Source organism: Netta rufina (genome assembly GCF_964035555.1).
Source record: "Netta rufina genome assembly, chromosome: 2".
NCBI classification, from domain to species: domain Eukaryota; kingdom Metazoa; phylum Chordata; class Aves; order Anseriformes; family Anatidae; genus Netta; species Netta rufina.
Window position 1 is genome coordinate 65,599,562 of NC_140124.1, and position 23,507 is coordinate 65,623,068.

At 36.0% G+C, this 23,507-nt stretch overlaps 1 protein-coding gene across 10 annotated transcripts in view; it reads right to left on the minus strand.

Annotated features, from left to right (window-relative positions):
• CLASP2 (cytoplasmic linker associated protein 2) overlaps positions 1-23,507 on the minus strand; it is a 138,284-nt gene that overhangs the window by 39,817 nt on the left and 74,960 nt on the right. For 4 of the 10 annotated variants that reach the window (XM_084281942.1, XM_084281941.1, XM_084281938.1 and 1 more), the window contains 8 exons: positions 21,521-21,580; positions 19,241-19,318; positions 18,470-18,637; positions 16,511-16,566; positions 15,227-15,397; positions 9,853-9,876; positions 4,925-5,026; positions 4,756-4,782 (listed from right to left, as the gene is read on the minus strand). In XM_084281942.1, coding sequence (XP_084138068.1) covers positions 4,756-4,782; positions 4,925-5,026; positions 9,853-9,876; positions 15,227-15,397; positions 16,511-16,566; positions 18,470-18,637; positions 19,241-19,318; positions 21,521-21,580 — 686 coding nt within the window. The remainder of the gene's footprint in view (positions 1-4,755; positions 4,783-4,924; positions 5,027-9,852; positions 9,877-15,226; positions 15,398-16,510; positions 16,567-18,469; positions 18,638-19,240; positions 19,319-21,520; positions 21,581-23,507) is intronic. The other 6 variants (XM_084281939.1, XM_084281936.1, XM_084281940.1 and 3 more) reach the window with 4 other exon arrangements.

Here is a 23,507-nt window from a genome sequence, read left to right on the forward strand (position 1 = left end):
ACAAACATTATTTTCCATTTTTGTTAATAGTTCCAATGTCCCTGACATGTACATTGGTGTATTTTTATTTTATTATTTTTTTTTTAAGTTGCATGGTCTCACTAATCACATTTTCTATTAAAAATAAAAAAGAACATCTAGAAGGCTAAAGGGAACAACTTTAAACCAGTGACTTCATCATTATTCCAGCTTTTCCAATACCAACAATACTTTAATAAAAATAGGTATAATTTTCTTAACATATAAGCTTTTCTTCCATGCTTCTTAAAAGCATGTGTTCTTCAAGCACTACTCTTTGAGAAGCTAACTAAAATGTCCCTGAAGACAATTGAAATATTCACATTGATTTCTGTGGAGGTTACTCCACAAATTCAAAGAAAACTGTTAACTAAGCTAAAACAAGCTAAAAAAAATGATCAAGACATTCTATTTAAGCACTTGTGTTTTTTTTTTTTTTTTTTTTTTTTTTTTTTTTTTTTTTTATAGCTTACAGTTTATCAAAATTGTACATTCTGAAGTACTGTAATTATTTACTTCAACATAGCATACCCACTATGAGAAACTGGTCAATGACCCCTAAGTTATCTCCATCCTTTGGTATTTCAGTTGCAGAAAATTTCAGTTCTAAGCCCTAACAAACAATCCATTCTTCTTTGACCAATTTATACAACAAGTTGATATAAATGTACTCATATATCCAGCTGCGGTATTTAAGAAGTCTGACCAAATAGACATATCAAAACGTAATTTTAGCCGAAGTTTAATTACATACAAACATTCCATTCAACTTTTAAAAATAATCACATAACCCAACCATATGACTACAGCTATGCTATCAAATCTGTAATCTTAACATGCAACAATATCAAGTAAATTTCACAGATACTTCCTATGAGGCATGTTTTAAAAAAAAAGTACAAGTTCGTTAAAGCTTAACTATATGGGAAATGAAACAAAATCCCAAACAAAACAAAACATATGCTGGGTGGAAGTGAGAAAGCTAGAACAAGATACCATGCATATACTTTCAGATTCATTGTTTGAATTCAAACTCAATGTGGTTATTTAGCAAAATGTCCTTTTCCAAGCTATGGACCTATTCAGCAGAAACGATAAATAAAGTTTTATACAGCCTGAGAAAATCAAGCATAGCTTCTATACTGAACAACAACAACAAAAAAAAACTCTAGAATTGCCATGGTCTGCAAAAGTTAAGGGTCTGGCAGTTTCTTTATGAAACTTGAACTTCAAACTATTATGCCTTCTTCTCGCTCACCAATATTTATCTCTAAACCAATAAAACCGTTAGATAAAGTTTCCACTGTCCCAGAGACTTAGAAGATTTTCTTTGATAGGTCAGAAACTTGAAAACTTGCTCTTGTCAAAATATACTGATGGAAAGCAAATTTTCATTATTCCACCTTTTGTTTAAAATCTGACTTGCAAAGTGTACCACTACTGCCTACGTAAACCAAATACAGCTGAAACATATGAAAACACATGAAAATAACCTGAAAACATTATTCTAACAACAACTGCATTGGCATACTGTTGTCAATGTTACCATCAGCAGTGGATCTAAAAAAACTAAAGCTAACTGAAAAAAGCACAGCTTCTAAAACGGAATTACAAAATGACAAAACCCTTCCAACCCTACTGCATCCTAAATAAAAATTGCATCACATTAGATAAGAGCAGCATATGGAAAAAAGCAAGCAAGAATTTCTGCTGAATAGGGTCCTTAAAATGAGATACATAAAACAGGTGATCAAACAATGATTTATACACAAATTCTGTAGACTCTTACCACCAATGGGGTTAGCAGACTGTGATCCTGAACAAGTGTAAAGGCAGGATTAGGGTAGGGGTTTATAATCCATGAAGAGGGAGGGAGCACAGCAGATTTTAAAATGGATGGCAAATGGAAATAAGAAAGCTTTAGTCATTTCAGACAGGAAAAAAAGCCGCAAGGGGGTTATGCTAAAGCAGTGCTTTTAAGTAGCTTCCACAACTGAAGAACTAAGCTCAGATGCTATGTACAAAGCAGATGAAGCAAAGCTGCACAAGCAAATTACAATTCTTCAGCTTTCTAATCAATAACTGGGTAATACTGAAGAATTACATTTCAATTAAACATGAAAATGTAGCCTTCAAGTTACTTTAAAAGAATACTAAGTTGCCAAAGAAGTTCAAAAAATTCAACCGCTGAACAAAAAATACACAACAAGGCCAAAACATATTTTTAAGACAGACAGTAAAAGAGCTGAGTTACAAGTGATGTTGATGACAAAAAAAAAAAAAAAAAAAAAACTTTCACAATGGCACATCTGAAAAAGACTTGCATATAATTCTGGGTTTTCCTCTCTCATAATTTATCTGATGTCTAAAAGAAAGAATGTTTCCATTCAGAAATTTCATTCTTTTTCTGAATGAAGACTGTAATAAAATTTTAGCATGCCTTGCTGAATTACCTGGCAAGCAAACAGAAAAGAGGAAGGAAAAAATTGAACAATTTTTTCATTGGATAAAGTTAAAATTATGGAATACATATTGTATGCACATTTATTTTCTGCTACAAAAGTATCTTCTGCAAATCATTCTGATTTGCAACTCTTTCACTTAATGACCTTTGAACAAAAACACAGAATAGTTTTAACCCTAATTTTATATAAGGGTCTGTATGACAGTAGCTTTTTGTTTGTTTAAGAAATATAAGCTTAAACCTAATATGAAACTGTTCTCCTACTATAAGTAGAGGAGAAAAAATAATCCCGTGTGTGTGTATGGAACCTTCATGAATCTTGCTCCCCAAAATGCCGTGAAATTTTTCATTTATATAAAGAAGCAACACCCAAACAGCAGGTATACAGTGCCTGACAATTCTCCTCACCTGTCCATTCATATTTGCCCTGTTTATCTTCCTTAAAACATCTCAGAATTTTGTTCTCCCCCACTTACAGGTTATAATGAGCTAAACTGAAGGCATCCGTTCTGAACAGAAGTAGTGACAAAATGCTCTGAATTAAAAGAGCTCTATTTATATATTTAACTTTACACCATCTATGTAGACACACACACACCTAGTTATTTCAGTTATTTCAATATCAATTCAGCTTGTGGAAAAATGAATTTTCTAAAAAAAAAAAAAAAAAAAAAAAAGGTTGCTTCCCTGACCATATAGTTAGTTTAATGTGACACGACATTTAAATAGTAACCTAAAACTTCTCATATGATAAATGTAACATCTGCTCCCACCAACAGTTTATCAAATACCTTAAGAATTTATCAAATTTCTTCAAACTACAAGTATATTTTCAAAAAGCTTATTTCCCATCTTTCTTAATCCTAACAAAAAGAGCATTGCAGGTATTGCTCACTACTTTTCCTAATGGGATTTAATAAGACTTCCACCCTTGGTCCCTACATTATTAATTCAAATATTCTTTGCCTATGATATGGTTTAGTTATCTTAATACTGAAATAAAATAAGTCTTTCACAACCTTTGTCACAGATAATAACTAAGTTTCATTTTCAAGCTCTCATCCTACAAACAATCGTGGGATTAGATAACTGTGCAGAAGTTTACTTAAGGAGAATTTCTGTTACTGAAATTTGTTATGTTGTTTTATACTTAATAGTTCAGATTTTCTGAAAATTGTATTTCACAAAAAATGCAAGCATTGGAACAGATTTAATCCAACTGTAATTTATGGAAAACGAAGTCTATAATGCAAAACTGAATGGGAAGTACTCTAACATAAACATTTCTGCCATTAAACACAGAATTAAGGGGGTTTATTAAAGTAAAGTTGATATGGTTAGTCATGGCAAAAATAATAACAAAATTCAAAGCCCACATAACTTACTAGCTTTATAACATTTGTCTTGTCAAACTATAGGATTGGTTAATTTACTTAAATTTTATCATTAGTTTCTTTTTCTTTCATTAATTACATTGCATTTCATTTAATTAAAAGATGCTCAATGCATTTCACTAAATGAGATGAAGGAAGTCTGAAAACTACAGGTAGGTTAGTCAGAAGACATCTGCTGCAGACATCAAATAACATGAACAGATTACTATAGGTCAGCCAGCACCAAAGAATGTGAAGCAGTCAGGTCTTTTTAATTAACAACAGACTGCTCAACTAGACCAGAAATTTTGCATTTGGTTTGGTTTCTAAGCACACACAGAAAACTGTTGTGGATCAGCTGATGTACAGTATGGTGTTTGTTTCAAACTTCTGATTTCAATGCAAGCTAAAGAATTAATAATAATAATGATCATAATCATGAAGTCAGGGTTTAGTGTTTTTTACTCCAAAGAAGAATTAAGTATAGGTAATCTCTGCAATACCAAAAATGAGTATACACCCAAGAGCTAGAGCCTAGCCTAAAATAAAAACTGGCATTTCTGGCTGAGTAAGTAAGACTTTTTTGAAAAATGAAAGATTAGGTTTTAAAGCTAACATTGAAGGCACCATTCAGCCTACCCAATTTTCTGTATTACTTGTCGATATAGAATATGTAACTGACACAGATGTTTACTGGTATTGTGCGTTGGGTGGCAGGGGGGTGGGAAGGAGGGAAGAATGTTGAGAAGTTATAATTGAGGACAGAGTTTCATTTCCTGTTACTTTATCTATTTACTTTAACTGGCAAACTAAGACCTAGCCTAGTATTTTGCCCAGAGAAAAACAACATGAATCAGAAAAGCATGCAAATACCACTGACCCAAAACACTGAAAAAATACCTTCATTTTTCTCTGGCGATGAAGAACCTAAGGCATAGAACAACAACTCAGTATGTAGCTTTTTTTTTGTTTTGTTTTTTAAACTTTGACTGTAGCCATTGGTCAATGAATATATGCTTAAGCATTTGGCCTCTTTATCAAATATATCTGAGAAACAGAAAATACATACGCTGAGACTGAGAGACCACTTTGGTTCTACTCCGTCCTCTGGAATCTGCTTTAGAGTTTCCAATACCAACAGACGGTGTTGAAAGCTTTGTTCGTACACGACCTATAAAATAAAATTTGCATTAAATGAGTTTTTCCACAGCAATGTAGAAAGCAATGTAGAAAGCATCGGTAGCATTTACTAATATTTTCTTATGTTTCTGTACATAAAAACGAAGCACAACATAACTGGTGAAAGTTCACTTGGGATAATTAGTAGATATTTGAACACCTTGAAAGACTTCAGAGTTGAGGGATCAAAATACTTCTAATGCTACATGCTTCAGTAAACAATTTACACATTACCATTTAAACGTGCTGAATTAGATCTCGATTCCTGTATAAATACGTTGATTACATCATAAAAAGGGAAAAGCGTGAAATACAATAGGCAATATATCCACTAATGTAGCACATACAGTCTTCTCATGATTACTTATGGCTGTAATTCTACTTTTGCTATCATCAACCACAAAATGAATCTTGATCATCTGTCAAGATTCATTTGATATCTGTCAAATAGGGTTCTCAGGCTTCTTCTTAGCTTCAGTATTCTTTTTATAAACCTGAATACTAGCTTTCCTATTACTGGGGATTCTACTGTCTTCTTGGCTTTGGTCATAGTGACTTCTGCTGGATTTTCCAATCCATTTGTTTACAGCAATTTGCAAAGTCTAAGTACATTTAAGTACATATAAGTGTCAGCATGATATAAAGAATACTACTCCTCTCAACAGACAGAAGAGCTGAGGAAGAACAACTAAAACAATGAATTCACTTCTCTCCAGTATGCCAAATGATCTTATCTCAGGGTTAAATCTTTCTGCATTATTAGCCATATTCCACTATGTTTAGTGAGTCTGGTGGAATTAACAAGGTTAGGAAGACCCTTGTTGGATGAGTTATGTGAGTTATAAGAAACCAAAGGATTATTCATAAAAAAAAAAAAAAAAAGAAAAAAAAAAAAAACACTAGTAGAGTTCTGTACCGTTTCCTAAGCCTACCGTTTCCTCTCAAACAGTAAAAAACAAACAAACAAAAAAACAAACACACAATGCTAACCATACTTCTTCTAAGTTTCATAAATGAAACCCAAAAAGCTTGTGCAAAACGGATCTAGCTCAGCAAGTAATCCACTTTTACAAATGGCATAATTAAAATGTTTTCTAGACAAAGAGAGTCAATGTTTGACCCATAATAATTAGGTTGACAGACTGTTATTTAGTTCTAGCCTCTTTAAGCTTTCCACACCAGAATTTGGAGACCAACCAAATTAATAATATTCATCCAAGTAGAGGGAATAGCCATAGATGAGAGTCTATAAGAAGAGTATCAGGATAAAGGAGGTTATTCACTAAACTACTAGAAAACAATCTGTTAGCAAGACTAGTTAAACGAACTAGTCCAAACTCTACTAGTTATCCCCGTGCAATGGTAATGTTTTCCCACGAAATGCTGAGACTGCAAGGCATGTACCTGTGTTCAGAAATTGGCCCAAAAACATGGGAATACAGAGTGCCACTATTTCACTGCTATGTGAAATTACCAATTGGAACCTGGTTCAATTTCAAAGTAAAAACAACAATTTTTGCATTTGTAAAGCAAAAGAGTTCACTCACATTGAATCTCTCCATCCATTCACTAATGACAGGTTTAAACATTAACAGCACATTGAAAATTAATTACCAAGTCTCTATGAGATGAGGAATAGCAGCACTTGCTTCCCAGAGCATAAGCACATTTGATGAATTTTTGTGACAGAATTTGCTTAAAAAAAAAAAAAGACCTATAAAGCTCCTATATTTTCACACTGAAAATGTTAAGCAATTACACTTCTATTGCAGATGAGTACTTCAGAATTAAAATAAAAGCAAAAGAATTTTTAAAATACTATGACAACCAAGTATTAGATGCATAAGCTATCTGAAGTTATGAATCTCCACAAAGCCCCAGAAAGACCACATTCTACTTTCAAAGCTTAATTTGTATCAATGGAAATATGAAGCTGAAAATATTAGCTGTTCTAACAAAATATTTTCTTACCATCTTCAGAAGCTGTTCCTAAACAGAAAAAAAATAATAAAATACATGATATTCAAAACAGTACTGTGTCTTCAATTCCTTTTTTGAGATTAATGTTATGAATCTGGAGAAATTTTTATCAAGTCAGGAAGAACTCCAAAGCTTGTGTTGCAACTCCATTATTGAATTGAAGCAGAATTATCAAGAAACATCCATACTACACTTTTAGTGTTTTACAGTAAGTTAATACATAGCACCGCCTTCCAAATTTGTCACAAAACCATGGGAAACAAAAATAGGGGGAAAAAAAACTAAGCCAATTAAATGAGATCCTGATCAAAACAGACATTACAAATATTCTAGTACCAGCTCTTTTGAAAAAATAAGACATACTATTCTAAATCATCTCTGAGAAAAACACCAAAAGAACAGCGTTTTCCACACTGGACAGTGATATTTCAATAGAAAGTGAAGGAGTATTACTGTGAATTAAGTCTGTGACTATTCTAAAAAATCTACATATATGGTATCAAGTTTGCCCAGAAAAGTGATTAGATATAAACTGAGCATGCTGTAACCAGATCGCACTTGAAGAAGTATGCCATGTTTAACAAGGATAGATTGACAAAATGAGCCAGACAAATCTGACATCAGTACATATGAATTTATGAGAAACTATCCGAACTCTAAGGTCTCTTGAAATAGATCTGCTTATTATGAAAAATGTATATACACTATCAGTGATAAAAATGGATTAAAAATCAAAAGGGTAATCCCATTTTTGGGAATTCTATACTGCTTTTGCCTTTTAGAACTCTAATGATTAGTACCTTCTGCTATCCTGAATCTTCCTAGCACTGACTTACTCATATTATAGTATCCTTGAGCCACTCCCTCTAAAATGTTGCTTGGTGTAAATTTTGATCCTTCTTCACAAAATCAGTTACAGAAATATTTATGCAGGTGATCCTCAGTTTTCCCAAATCAAATTTGTTTGTCTGCCTTAAGAAACAAAACAAAACAAAAACTAACCAAACAAAAACAACAACCACCACCAAAAAATAATGTTCTTCTACAGCTGCATCTTGGAAAACTGTTCTCAGCAACATCTAAGCCAGACTAACAGAGCTAGCTTGTCCTAGAAGGGGGAGTTCTGCTTCTCCTTTCTCTATCTTTGTGCCTGGTTTAGACAGCTGAAAGATCACTATCAGTTCCAAGAGCTAAAAGAAAAACAAAAAAACAAAAACAAAAAATTAAAAAAAAAAAAAACAAAAAAAACACAGCAAAATGTACTATTCATTTCTGCTTTATGTAATGAGCTTTCCAGAGTTTGTTCAGCTCCAGTGGTTCATAACAGAGTATTACGAAGAACTAGTGAAAGATTAGTGGCAGAAGGAAAAACAATTATTTCTTGCAGGTAGCAGTTAGATCAGATCATAAACCACAGTTTGAGAGTCAAGGTGTGTTCATTTTGTCTTGCATGTCATCTCTACAGATTATTCTATAGAAAAAAAATGTTGCTCTGATCAACTGTGTAGCACTTTCCCTACTTCTAAACAGATGTGCAGGACACCTGCCACTAGGTGTGACTACTGGTCTCAATAAAAGAAAAAGCCTATACACGTGTCCATCAGAAATTTTACTCCTGGTGAAAATGTGCAAAAACTAATAAAAGTAAATAAACATTTGGCACAGACAGCCTAAATCTAATGCACCACAAGGAAATCTGATACGGAAGTAAGACACATAAGAAAGACACTACAACACTGCATGAGAAAAATCCTATCTTATTAAAGTATGCTCGCCATTTGCAATACTCCTAAATGGCTAAAATTCTTTCCCAACGTAGCTCTTGAAACTGAAGATCTGCACTTTCATATCGCTTGGGATTCAGGGTTTTCAGAGGTCTACCTTCCTACTGCTTTCATTTCTATGCGTATTTTGTACAATTATTTCCTCAGGAGACTCAGTAATCTAAGAAAAGGAAAACAATACCTGCCTTGCTTCCAGTAAATTGCTCATTCTTCAAAGCATATATTGTTAAAATACATATGCCAAAAATTATGAATTAAGTAGCAAACATAGTTGACTTATAAAGTGTTCCCCAGCAGTAAATTACAATCAGAATTATCAAGCCTCAAGCTGGGACTCTGTCACTTCATTATATGGAAAGTAATACTTGCACACACCTGAAATAGTATAATGAGCGCTATAAGAAACCTGATTCTCTGTGGTTTTGCAGTTAGGATAAAAACATATGCCAACTCCTTCCATGAGTTTTAAGAAAGTTAGCACTCAAGTTTAGCTGGAATACTTGGTAAACAATTTAAACAGGTAGTTCCTCTTAATAAACTATTACTGAATAGAATTACATAGGATTATATGACTTAGAGATACTTTAAATTATGTGGTTAAAACAGATTCTGATGGAGTACTTTTAAAAGTAAGATTTTACTTTTATTTTAAAAGCACATAATTATCTGCCTCTTCTGCTGTTCTGCCAAAAAGTCAAAAAGTCAAAAAAAAAAAAAGACCTTAAAGGTGAAACTATGGAAGAACTAATGAAACTAGAGCTAGTTACGGCATTTATTCATTACAGAATTGATCTGTAATTAACAGAGCTTTCATTTATTTTTTTTTAAATGGGAGTAATATCCAATTTCTGATAAAGTTTCTGTTGCTTATACAGATCATTCAAAACAACAAATACATATATACAACATACATATTAAGACAAAGATTGCATAGGCATTAGTGAAATACTACAGTATTTGTTAATCAACAGACATGCAGTAAACATCAAATATTTCACATAAAAGACACTAAAATAATTAATAGAATTAGAAGGCAGACTAAATAATTTCTTACCATCCATCTTGTCAGAAGTATCCTCTTTGTTGAAAAAGTAGGCAAAGAAACATGGAAAACTTAGTGTGTTAGAATAAAGGTGTTCACAGCAGAGTCATAAAATATTAATTAAGGAAAATACATTAATATTAAATCAGCAGACATGTCTCTATAATTTGTGCATGTATAAGCTAACTTAAGTAAAATTGGTTTCCCTCAGCCCAAGGTATTACAGAATGGGGTACAAATACCCTGCAAGGGATACTGAATCTTCTCTGTATTACCCAGATTTGAGCAAGCCCTTATATTAAGATATTAATCAACTGTTTCTTGCTTGGTGTTCAACAGTTACTGAAATATCAATATACGTTTATGCCATTACAGAACTACAATATTTCAATTTTCTACAAAACTTGGTACTTCACATGAAGTCCCTTCATTGGGTAAGGGACAGAACGGCAATAAACATCACAATAAAGACAAAGGCAAAATGGGAGAAAGTTCCACTCTAGTTTAAAACATTAAAGATTTACCAGTTCAGTGGGAATGCAGTGCATACTCTGACAGTATAAATCAGAATTAAAATATTTAATGTGAGATACACAATTACGGCTCAAGTCTCCTTAAAAAGGACATTAATAATTGACTAGCTTTGCTATCCTTAACATTCAGAATATCTAAAGTAGAGAATATCCTCCTGCTTCTAGAACAGGTCTTAAACAACAACAACAAAATAAAAACTACAAGAGCATACAGATACAAATAAGAATTACTCTATTAATAATAAAGTCGGAAGGGGTAAGTGGAGACAATTACAATTATGCTTATGAACTAGTTGTCTGAGGCTCTACAATTTTCAGTGGTTTAATCAACAGGTAGATGTTTCTCTTTAAATAAACATGAGAATGTGTCAGGATGAAATTGAAAAGTACTCCTTTTGCGTGGTTCTAAATAAACCTTTGTCTCCTTCACTATTACTACCCTCATACCATCCATAATAGGATTTAACTTTTCTTCTTTCTATTGCTAGTATCACATTATGTTATCACTTCAATTCAACACTGTATTCTTTTCTACATCTTTCTGGACTACATCTGCCAGAAAGACAAATATTTCCAGCTATTCGAATCCGTCAAGAAAAAGCTGACTTGGACTTACTGTCCATGTATTCACCACTCCCCATCTACAAACCACAACAAGAATATGCTGTTTCTTTATCTCGATTATTTCCCTGAATAACACCACCACCGTTTACTTCCTTGAAAACCTCTGCGCTTTTCTCAACCCCTGCTTCTGAAATTATTGGCATAAACCACACATTGCCTAAGACACTACGAAAAAACGAACAACAACAAAAAATATTCTAAGAGCTAAATTTCTGTGAAACTTCTAAGAATGAAATAGTCCCTGTTTTCTGCTTGACATTTTTCCATGCTACTCTTCCTTCTGCTACTGTGTTCCTTGTCACTTCTATTTTCCCATGATAAGTCAACTTCAGCTTCATCTATGACTCAGAATACACCCTGTTGCACTCCAAAACAAACTAAGCAACACTCTCATCTTGAAGAATAATCATCCCACCTATTTCTGACTTTTAGAGATTAAGTTGGGAGGAACTGAGAATTCCCTCAAGTGATAACGACAACAAGCCTATCCCCTCCACCAAGCAAACTGAGCAGCCTAACTTTGATGTCCGTCTTCTTCCCAGCAGGTTCTGATTCACACTGTGGGCACTAGAGGGAGCCCGCACTCCTATGTTAAAGACCTGTTTTAAGGAGACAATTCAGCAGCACTGCCAATACTCAAACTTGGTCCTAAAATCAGTGAAGTTTAGACCACTTCAAGTAGGAATCGATGACAAAACAATCAACGTTGTGAGGAGTATAGAAGTGTTGTCAGGGCCTGCAGGGACATGACAAGGAAGGCTAAAGCCCACCTAGAGATGAGGCTTACAAAAGAGATAAAAGATAAAAAAAAAAAAAAAAAAAAAAAAACCTTCTTATTAAGTATGTAAACAGTAAAAGGAAGACTAGGGATAATGTGGGTCCCTTGCTGAACGAGGGGGTCTCCAGGCAACGGGAGACACCAAGAAGGCAGAGATACCGAATGCTTTCTTGTTCAGCCTGGAGAAGAGGAGGCTCAGGGGCGACCTTATCGCTCTCTATAGGTACCTCAAAGGAGGCTGTAGCGAGGTGGGGGTTGGTCTGTTCTCCCACGTGCCTGGTGACACGACGAGGGGGAATGGGCTTAAGTTGAGCCAGGGGAGTTTTAGGTTAGATGTTAGGAAGAACTTCTTCACTGAAAGGGTTGTGAGGCACTGGAACAGGCTGCCCAGGGAAGTGGTGGAGTCACCATCCCTGGAAGTCTTCAAAAGACGTTTAGATGTAGAGCTTAGGGAAATGGTTTAGTGGGGACTGTTAGCGTTAGGTCAGAGGTTGGACTCGATGATCTTGAGATCTCTTCCAACCTAGAAAATTCTGTGATTCTGTGATTCTTCATTCTTTGCTTCAAGGACTCCCCACCGGGACTCCTTGGTCCTGGAGGGAAGAGGAAGAGTCTGGGAAGTGGATATCTCCCCCCTTGTTGATGAGGGAGTGGTTCAGGAGCATCTGAGTGGGCTCAATGCCCACAAATCCATGGCTCCCGATGGGATGCATCCACGTGTGCTAAGGGAGATGGCAGAGGTGATTGCCGAACCACTATCATCTTTGAAAGGTCCTGGAGAACAGGAGAGGTACCTGAAGATTGGAGGATAGCAAATGTCACTCCGGTCTTCAAGAAGGGCAAGAAGGAGGATCCGGGAAACTACAGAACAGTCAGTCTCACCTCTGTACCTGGAAAGGTGTTGGAGCAGCTTGTTCTAGATGCCATCTCCAAGCAATTGGAAGAGAAGAAGGTTATGAGGAGTAGTCAGCATGGATTCACCAAGGGGATGTTGTGCTTGACCAACCTCATTGCCTCCTTTGATGGCATCACCAGCTGGGTAGATGAGGGGAGAGCAGTGGATGTCATCTACCTTGACTTTAGCAAGGCTTTCGATACTGTCTCCCATGACATCCTGATAGCAAAGCTGAGAAAGTGTGGGACAGATGAGTGGACAGCAAGGTGGGTTGAGAACTGGCTGACTGGTCGAGCTCAGAGGGTGGTGATCGGTGGCGCAGAGTCCGTCTGGAGACCTGTGACTAGCGGTGTTCCCCAGGGGTCAGTGCTGGGTCCAGTCTTGTTCGACATCTTCATCAACGACCTTGATGAGGGAATAGTGTCTGCCCTCAGCAAGTACGCCAATGACACAAAGCTGGGAGGAGTGGCTGACACGCCAGAAGGCTGTGCTGCCATTCAGCGAGACCTGGACCAGCTGGAGAGATGGGCAGGAAGAAACCAAATGAGGTTTAATAAGAGCAAGTGTAGAGTCCTGCACCTGGGAAGGAACAACCACATGTATCAGTACAGGCTGGGGGATGACCTGCTGGAGAGGAGCTCTGCGGAGAAGGACCTGGGGGTCCTGCTGGACAACAGGTGGACCATGAGCCAACAGCATGCCCTCGTGGCCAAGAGGGCCAATGGGATCCTGGCGTGCATTAGAAGGAGTGTGGCCAGCAGGTCAAGGGAGGCGATCCTCCCCCTCTACTCTGCCCTGGTCAGGCCTCACCTAGAGTACTGTGTCCAGTTCTGGGCTCCCCAGTACAAAAAAAGACAGGGATCTCCTGGAAAGAGTCCAGTGGAGGGCCACAAAGATGGTACGGGGCCTGGAGCATCTTCCTTATAAGGAAAGGCTGAGAAACCTGGCTCTGTTCAGCCTGGAGAAAAGAAGACTGAGAGGGGATCTCATCAATGTGTATAAATACCTGAGGTGTGGGGGACAGAGGGATTTGGCCAACCTCTTTTCAGTGGTTTGAAGGGATAGGACAAGAAGTAATGGTCACAAGATAGAGCACAGGAAGTTCTGCACCAACATGCTAAAGAACTTCTTCATATTGAGTCTGACTGAGCACTGGAACAGGCTGCCCAGGGAGGTTGTGGAGTCTCCTTCTGTGGAGATATATAAGGCCCGTCTGGATGCCTACCTGGGCAACCTGCTCTAGGGAACCTGCTTTGGCAGGAGGGTTGGACCCAATGATATTTCAAGGTCCCTTCCACCCCCTTCAATTCTGTGAACTCATTTAAAATAGTTTTTAACTAAAATTATAATTAAAGAACACAACCGAAATGAAAAACATAGCTTAAGTGTATACTATCATCTCCCAAAACATAACATCAATTGAAAAGTAAAGGTTAAAAATTTTTGAAAAGGTTAAATTCAAAAAATGTTGTTTATAATATATGTATGAACTTCTCTGCCTCTCCTGTGATCATGTTTGACAATACAGCTATTAGAACTTGCACCATTGGCAATCTAGCAGGTATACATGTTCAGAAGAAAAACTAGCCAGTTGTTACTGTTTTTTTTTTTAAACACTGAACTTCTCCCCTATACTATGGATAGCCTAAAGAAAAACAAAAAACAAAAACAGAAACATAGAATAATAGAATCTCCCGAGTTGGAAGGGACTCAGTAATCCTTGTGAGTCTAACTCCTGGCTCCACATAGGACCACCCACAAATCAAACCCTACGTCTGAGAGCATTGTCCAAACGCTTCTTGAACCCTGACATGCTCACTGCTGTGACCACATTACTGGGGAGCCTGTTCCAGCACCCAACTACCCTCTCAGTGACATGCCTCATGTTCCTTTATTCTCCCCACAGGCTGTTTTAATTTAATCTAGGAAGTTCTAGTATCTAAAAACCACCACTACCAGAAGTGTTTTCCCACTAGCTTGTAATCTTTAGAACTTTCTAACAGCAAGCATTCCTATCAATGAAGATTATCACCTAGATAAAAACTTGCATGCTGTTTCATGAACATGCTTCAGAAGATTCCTCTGAAATCAGCATTGTATACTGTTGTGTAAAACTACTCTTGTATTACACGAAGCAGCCACTACTTAACACAAAGATGTCTCATTAGCTGACTATTTTACAACAATGCTAAAGAGATGAGAAAAAACAGGAAGTCAAGAGTTCTGACGTCGACTTCCTGATTACTTCTGGAAGCAAAAAAAGCCATGATCACCACCTGCTGTTAACTGAAGCTATCACTGTCCAATGCTTAGTATAATTCCAGATTAACACATTTAAAGATCATAGTACGGATATATGTTTTACATCAGCATTCTTCCAGCACAAGAAGAAAAATCCAGACAAATCAGCAACTTACACAAGAAGACATATTCTTTTGCAACATTCCAACAAAACTAACAGTGACAGTTTTTCAAAAAAAAGCAGCATCTTCCCATAGCTTCTTAATGTAAAGCCTCAAAAAATATTTCACAGTGTAGTAAAGATGTTTCTCTCACCTAGTGAAGCGTAAGATCCTGGAGGTAGACCAGCTGCTGACAAGCGCCCAGCTCCAGCTGTCTGTCCAGCAGCATGGCGAGCCTTTGCACCTGCGGCAGCATTAACATCAATGTCACTGCGAGACCTCTGCAGGGTTCCTGGGCTTGGAACACTCTTGTTGCTGCCTGAAACTAACAAACAAGCAAATTAGCTGGTAAGAAATAGAATGAATTTTATTTGCAAGGTTAGTGTTTTCTACTACCACATCATACCTGCAAAAACTACAGAAAGCAATGTCATATAATGTAAATCAAGTCAATATAAACACAGGATTAAAAAGACATTAAGCAAAAAAATGTGCCCAAGAGGTAGCAAAATACTAGAATTTTAGCCATGAAGTGCAGATAAAGAACAGTTCATTTTACATTATTAAAAATCTTAAGGACAAAATATTACCTTTTAACAGTATGTGCTCCTCCCCCCCCCCCCCCCCCAATATAAATTAGGTAATAATGGACATTTCTGAGGGTTGTTACATTACTAAATTCTTCACAAATGTAACAAAATTCACAGCATCCTTTGTGATACTGAGAGAAGATAACATTTCCACACCAGCTAAAGTAAAGCCTTGTGCAAGCTGAATGAATACTATGAGTTACTTTGGGCTTAATCTTTTGTAAAATGTTTTTTATTCACTTCCTGTTACGTGTCAAAAGTTAACTACTCTCTTAAGTTAACTTTCATTGGTTTCTCCCCCATAATTGTTTCAGTATTCAGAAAACAAGCACTCTCATTTTTACAAGTGGCCAGTAATTGAGTTCTATGATTTCCTTGGCTAGAATTACAAAGACATCCTGTAAAAACAGAACAAAGATTCAACTCTGAGAACTCAAGACAAAAATTGAACTGTTTCAATCTACGTTTTTTTTATGTGGTGGTTTTTATTTATTTATTTATTTTTTTTAGAATCCCTTCTCCATAAAGAACAGCAGCTACTTGGGAATAAATGAAAGATATAAGGAGTCCTTCAGATCCAATTGTGATAAGCCTGATTATAACAAATGGACAACAGAATAACGCTTCATTTCTTTGAGAATGACAACTCCATAACAATTCTAAAAGATTATTAATGAATGGTTCCAATACAGAGCAAATTATGTTTCTTACTTTCAACAACTGAAAAATATATAAAATCTGAGCATAAAAACCATAAAACACAATAAAAAATTTAAGTTGCATTTTAAACTTATAATTCAAAGAATTTTAAAGAACAAGCGTTGTGTGCTTATATAGCATAGGTTTACCTCTGCCTGCAAGGCTTGCTGGGCTGGCTGCAGACCATTTAGAAGATAGAGGACGACTGGAAGAAAAAAATTCAATAAACCCAGTTAGTAAGGGCTTTTAAAAATGTGTCTGGTATATCAGATCCAAAAAGCAACAACACACAAGTGAACTGAGAGGGAAAACACAATGTGTTCTGTTGTGTTGGTTTTTTTCCCTCTTTCCCTTCTACTTTTCCTCAATAATTTGGAGAAACATTACATACAGACTGCTAAGGTAAACACAATCATCTTATTAGATTATCTTTTACATTTTATAGACTTACATCTTCATCATAAAGCATTCATCCTTTGATAAATACTAAGCATACTTTGCTAATACAAAGTTCCAGTCACAAACATTTAAGGTAACCACTACATTGTTTTAACCACAGGCTTGATCTTCTAAATCATCCATCATACAAAAATATTGGGAGCTAAACAAAAAGATTGATGTATGAAAGAAATTATGCTGTGTCTGCAGTAACAGCGAAAGGAGGTGAATCATTTGTAAGCCTTCTCCAGTCCCATAACTTAGAATTCAGTTACAAATTAAGAAGAAATATGCTGGAACCACAAAGCAGCTAGACTTAATTCTCCTTGTTTGACTGCTAGAGGTTCCCATGGTTCATTAAAGAAAAAAAAAAAAAAAAAAAAAAAAGCATATCTCTTCCTATATGTTTTCTCTCCATTTTCCCCCTTAACTTTTACTGCAAAAGCTGGTAGTTGGCAAAGCATAATCGTACAGTCTACTTAAGTTCAACTGTGAGCCCTTCCAGTAGCCTGGTTCGAAATGCTGAGATGCAGCCAGCAGGAACAGAGAAAGGCAGAAGTCTAACAGAACAAAGTAGAAGATAGATGAGCAAAACAGTGAGTGGCATGATACTTTATTTCTTGATTCATCTGTAGCCATCTAAATATCTCCTTGGGAAGGTCTGTAGTCATTTCATCAATAGTCAAACTAAAACCATGCAGTCTAGAGTCTCAGTTTTAAGTCAGGCAAGAGAAAAAAAAAAACTGGGAAAAAAAAGCCTTTCTAAATTTAATATTGGGGGTGGTGTTGGATGTTGCATAATACTGTACATTTACCTGAGTTACTAGCTCAGGTGCTCAAAGGTAATATGGAAGTCAGAATTGTTTGGTAACTCTTCATGAAATATAAAGTTTTTGCAGCTTAATATAAACTATTCAATCCAGTGCTTTCCTGACATTAATAACTGCTGTTTTGGAGATACTTTGCTGCAAGTAAATCCTGCATACATCCTTACAAGGAGCTCCAAATAGAAGACACAGACAATTGTTACAATTTCAGCGCTTACACAATCTACTGTGACTGACATTTCATTAAATCAGTTTCATATAGGTAGAGCTGGTTTTGTAAGAAAAACTTCCTCATCCCATAATTCAATTTAAAATTATTGTCAATCCACGATCAAGAAAATTTCTAAGTACAGGGGTTCAAAAATCATGAAGGATCAGACTTATAGCAAAACCACACCCATAAGTTAGCAAATGCAGGGAGAACTCAGTAACTATATTAGAAGCTAGAAATTTAACAGTGTTAAATGGGGAAAATAACATGCATCTTAATGCAAAATTACTGAAAACTCAATTGAAATGTATTTGCAATATCTTATTTTCTCTTAGTTCTCATTTTACCCCTTCCTTTCTGTATTGTTTATGTTCAAACAATTGGCAACTTGTATATCCTGCAATAGAGGAAGTAACACTTCCCTGAGAATTTAAGAATATTAAGATTCCAGGTTCTCTGGAACTTAGTTTTTAATGTTTCATTATTAGTAAATTGTTAACGATACTCTGATTTTCAGATAGGCAATACAGATTAGTTTAAGTAAGAGCAATTGGTCTTTGAATAAACTTTTTTTTTTTCCTTTGAGAAAGCTTTTATTTGTTTAGATTCAGAAATAGTTGTGTGACTCTTACTTGAGGCTCTCCTGAGAGCTGGAGGATGACCTGTCTGACTGAGGGAGAGATGCTATACTGCCAGAGTTCTTTAAGTAGGTCTGGAGGCTTCTTTGATAAGGTGGTTCGAGAGAGTTGTATAGAGTTTCTGCTTCACTAGGAAAGTGATTTCTAAGACCCAGGTAAGCCCTGCAAAATAAGAGAATAACCAAATATAATTGCTCTATTTTCTTCAAAATATAGTCAGAAAGTAAAAGATGACAAGTCTTTCAGGAAAGGAACTCAGATCGAAAATATGTAATACGTACAACTTTGCTCACCAAATCATAAAAAAGCATGAAAAATTGACTGAATTAATATTTTTAAAGTAACTCTATCCTCTGAAACTCTCAGGTTCACTTACTGGTTCGAAGGATAACCAAGAGAAATTCTCTAGTCCACCCAACCAGTCAAAGCACTGCAGTTTTTTGATGGGAGTTCATTCACAGAAAAAATGAATGATTATACAGCAATATCAACTTTTATCACTCCTGTTTCAGAAGAATCCTTGAATGCTGTAAGAGGGTAGTAATTTCCTCAACTTTTAGAACATTTTTTTTTTTGTGTGTGTGACAGAAAATGGGAATCAATTCAAGACTCCAGGAAAAGAAATGTCACTTTTCAACCTAACTTGTTCCCTCTTCTTCAGAGGTGATCAGCCAAATGTGGCTGATACATACTGTATTATTTAGACTCTTCTATCCCTCAGGTAAAACTGCCAAATTTTCAGAACAAAAAGTAGTCGAAACTTACTTTCTTGCCTCCACTCTTGCTTCTGCATCAGCATCGTGAATGCCTTTCTTGATCGTTTCAACTAAGACTGCAGCATGCCTAGAAGATGGACATTCTTTGTACTATTTTGCTTCTACAAATTCAATTCGAAATAGAAAATTTACTTAGAGAAACACTAAATAAAATAATAGCTGAGAGAGTAGTTCTAAGGTATGAAATAAACAAATGCTTAAGTACAACATCGACGTGCACCTTCTGTAGAGGCTTAAGTAAGCTTCTAGCAATTTCCTCATCTGAAGGTAGCATCTATATCTTCTGAAGAAGTAAAAAACCTGTGATCATGGCAAGCAGAAGTTAAAAAATAATTAAAAAAAAAAAAACAAAACAAAACAAAAAAAAACACATAACAGACCAAGGCATACTTTTCATTTTCTTCAACAAATAAAAAGTTGAAATGCCTCTTAAGCTTGTTCTTTGAAATTCTGAATACATGTAACCACACCTTTTAATAGTGCATTTATTTGCATCAACCAGGCATTAAAAGAAGCAATACAACAATACAATATAAAATGTAACAATGTTTCCAGAATGACTATTTACTCAAAACACGGTCCTAGTAGTGGTAAATTAAAAAAAGTCTGTGTACCGCCTATAGAGTATAATTGCAACATTAGGTAAGAACAATCTAGGATATATGTTGCCATACAGTTATAAGATAGCTCAGTTCAATTCTGAGCTCTGCCACAGACTGTGATGGCTTACGAATCACTTCATGTCTTCATGTGTGAATTAGTGATAATACACTTCTCTTTACAAGACATTACAAGTATCCCAGGAAACGGGAAAAAAAAAAAACAAAAAAAAAAACAACACAAGAACTTGCACAAGCGTAGAGGGTTAGACACCACAGAGTTTAACTGGAAATCATGCACCAATATGAAACATGAACTTGACTTTGTGGCAAATCAATTTAAGTCACTCAGTTATCTTACACATAGGTTTACAGAAATGAAGATACGGTCATAATAAAGTCTCAAAGCTGACTGACTCGTTTAGACAAAGTCCCAATGATTTTTTTGTTAAACAATAGTTTCCCTATTTCCCTTAAATTATTTTAAGCAATCACAATATCACCTTGTTAAAGCAGTACCAGTAATGCCAAGGTATCACCTTTTTTATTTTATTTAATTAAAGGTGTTAAACTGCTACACTATGCTGCAGGTGTTGTAAAGAATCTGACTTTTTGGTCATCAGGAAAAAAATCAGTATGACAACCATCTTAAGTTTTTAATCAAAAATCTTATTAAAATGATGGTGATACCCACAATAATTAATGGGAACAGGGAAGAAGAGGACACACCAAGACTAATCACTTCCAAATCACTTCCACCTTCCACTGAAAAGAATTATAATCTACTTTTCAGACACGTGCACGTATAGCATTTCAAAGTTCCCCAAAAAATATTATTTTAAAAGACAGTAACTTTACTGAAATTGAAAAAATATTTTCCCTAATACATCAATAGCAAGAGAAAGGGGCAGGGGGAGATTACTAAGTTTGCTTTCCTGGAAATCCATCTCTGAAAGCTTTTTGCATAGGACTTCTAACATCAGAACATGCTCTACAAACACCAAAACACCCCAGTCAGAGCAAACAAAAATTGCAGTGATGAACAGATTTTAACTTTTTATTTTATTTTATTTTAATCTGTACACAGACACACACTGAAATAAATCAAGTGACCTCACCAGAACAAAAGGTAACCCTGGAACTGGATGAGCTCTTCAGAGCCTCCTCTGGTTCTTACTCCATGTTTACAGTACATACACTGCACTGCTGCTGCTCCTATCTATTTGGAGGAGCTACAATATGCTCTTAATCATTGTTACTGGAAAAAGTCCTGCAGACTAATCCCACTTGCCCTTTTTATGGCAGACAAACAAATTCCCTCCTTCCAGGAGAAAAGAGTCGCTTACCCAAGCAACATCACTGCCTAGGATACATTAAAGAAGTGAGACTCTTAGAAAAGCATTGTATGCATTACTCAAGGGATATAGGAGAAAAGGGATATAAGGAGGATAAGGAGGGAAGGCAGCAGTAAGACAAGTTGGAACATAGACCTTTCATCCCTGACCCCTAAATAAGCCATGTAACCACCTGTCCTAGAAAGGCTGTATAGGCTACAACAACTGGCCAATATTAAAAAACATAATCCAATTCAAGGATTCCATTAAAAGACCCGTTTTAAAATTTGTTAGCAGTTTATTATTGGGGAAAAAAAAAAGAATATTAGCCCATACCTTTCCAATGAATGTGTTTGCCACTCTTGTAACAACAGGTCTAAGAATTCAAAGGAACGCCTAAGAAGACAGAATAAGAAGTTGTAATTAAGACTCCTGTCCTCCAATTTGCTTGTAGAATAACCAGTAGCTTTATTCTTTCCCCCTGAGGGAAAGGAATACCTAAAAATGTGTGGATCTGTTATATCACAACATTGGTCTGCTTACTGGAAAGTTAAAATAATTGGTATACAAAGAAAACATGCAAGCTAACTAACCCTAAATTTCAAAAATATATGTGGTTCAATTAGCCATCTGTTGTTCAAGTAATGCTATTACACATATGCTGTTCGTTTTATTAGCCCTATAGTAAGAGGCAAATAAATCTTAAAAAACTGTTCAAAATATAAAATCTAAATATAAAAATGAGTACTCTAAGAATTCAGCTATTAAGTTATACCTTAATGTTTATACAGCATTGTACTTCTGTCCCATACGCCACTCCCACCCTTTCACGTATCATTACTGAGCGTGTAGCATGAAGGAAAACATGACACCATTAACACAGGGACATGCATACAGAAAGCACTCCTAAATGTTTGCTGACACTGTACGCACTAAGTTATGTAACTGCATTTATTATTAATTTAGAATTTTTGACAACTTAGCAGATATCTATTAGCAAATGGCATACTTTAAAATACATTTGAAGCTACATGCTGGTGAATAAATCAAACTGATAAACATTAGGAAGGTGTAGTTAACTGAGACTTCCAAAAGGTAGTGCACTCTATTGCTGGGAACTTTTTTTCTCTGGTTATGTTGCAACTTTAACCTGTTCTGAAGGAGAAGATTTCATTTTTGTTCTGTCCAAATCTTTTGGGCACCTATAAGACATGGCAAAAAGCCCTGAAAGGCTTATAAAGTCTTCTCATTACTGTAGCTTATTTCCTTTTTCTTTATAAAGGAACGAAGTTGGTACATGATGCGATTTTGGCCTTTCGTTGATCATCACCAGATTATGTACCGCAGGACCAAAAACCACCTAGTGCTCCTCAGAAGGCTACATTAAGTGGAAGCAATGGGAATTATTTTGCAGTCAAACCTGAAGTTAAAACACATCAATAATCTGGGCTGATACAACACTTGCTTTGTGTGCAAAGGCAGGTTAAACAGAGTAAACAGTTTAGACGCTCAGGCAATTTCTGGCACATACACAGCTACACAGCTTTCATGGTTAATGTGGGTCCAGAAACAGCATTAACTGCTTTTGTGAGATTCTGTGCAGAAAGCGACACTCTATCAGAATCCAATTAATTTCCTCAAGATCCAGTCAAAATCTTTAAGTACCATTTTCTTGGAAAAACAACATGCTAAAAAGATGCACCTCAGCAGTTAAATATGCTACCAGATAGATCTATCACGTGCTATCTAACCTAACAGCCAGTGTCTCAAACCTCACCCCACAGCATGGTGGACTTATTAATTTGGGCACAATATGAGCCAGCCATAGCCTAGCTCCAAGGATTCACACCGCATTGCACAAGATTTATCAGGTCCTCCTGGAAACAAGAGAGAAATGTGCTGGCAAACACCATATGCAGGAGTGCATCTACCGTAGGCCTGCCAGGCTTAGTGCCTCAAACTGCAGTTAACAGGCTCAGGCTCGTTCTTTGCAAGGACATGCACACCTGTTTCATGCTCTCACAATGCCTCTCAAACCTGTTTTGATTTCTTACTAGCCTAAGCACCACAGATTCAACCTTTCCCCTCCCACCTTTATGGTTTTAAATTAGTAGGTACTTTTTACAAGTGTTATGAAAACTTTAAATTAGAATTAATTCTGCAGAAGGATACTGTGTATGTTCCTGAATTCGTCAGAAAGTACCCTTCTTTCACAATGCCTGAGTGACTTCGATGAAATTCATTTTTATTGTTTATTAGATAATTGTTTCTTGTATTCAGGACTGATAGCGATCCATCTTCAAAGCTTTTTATTTTCAACATA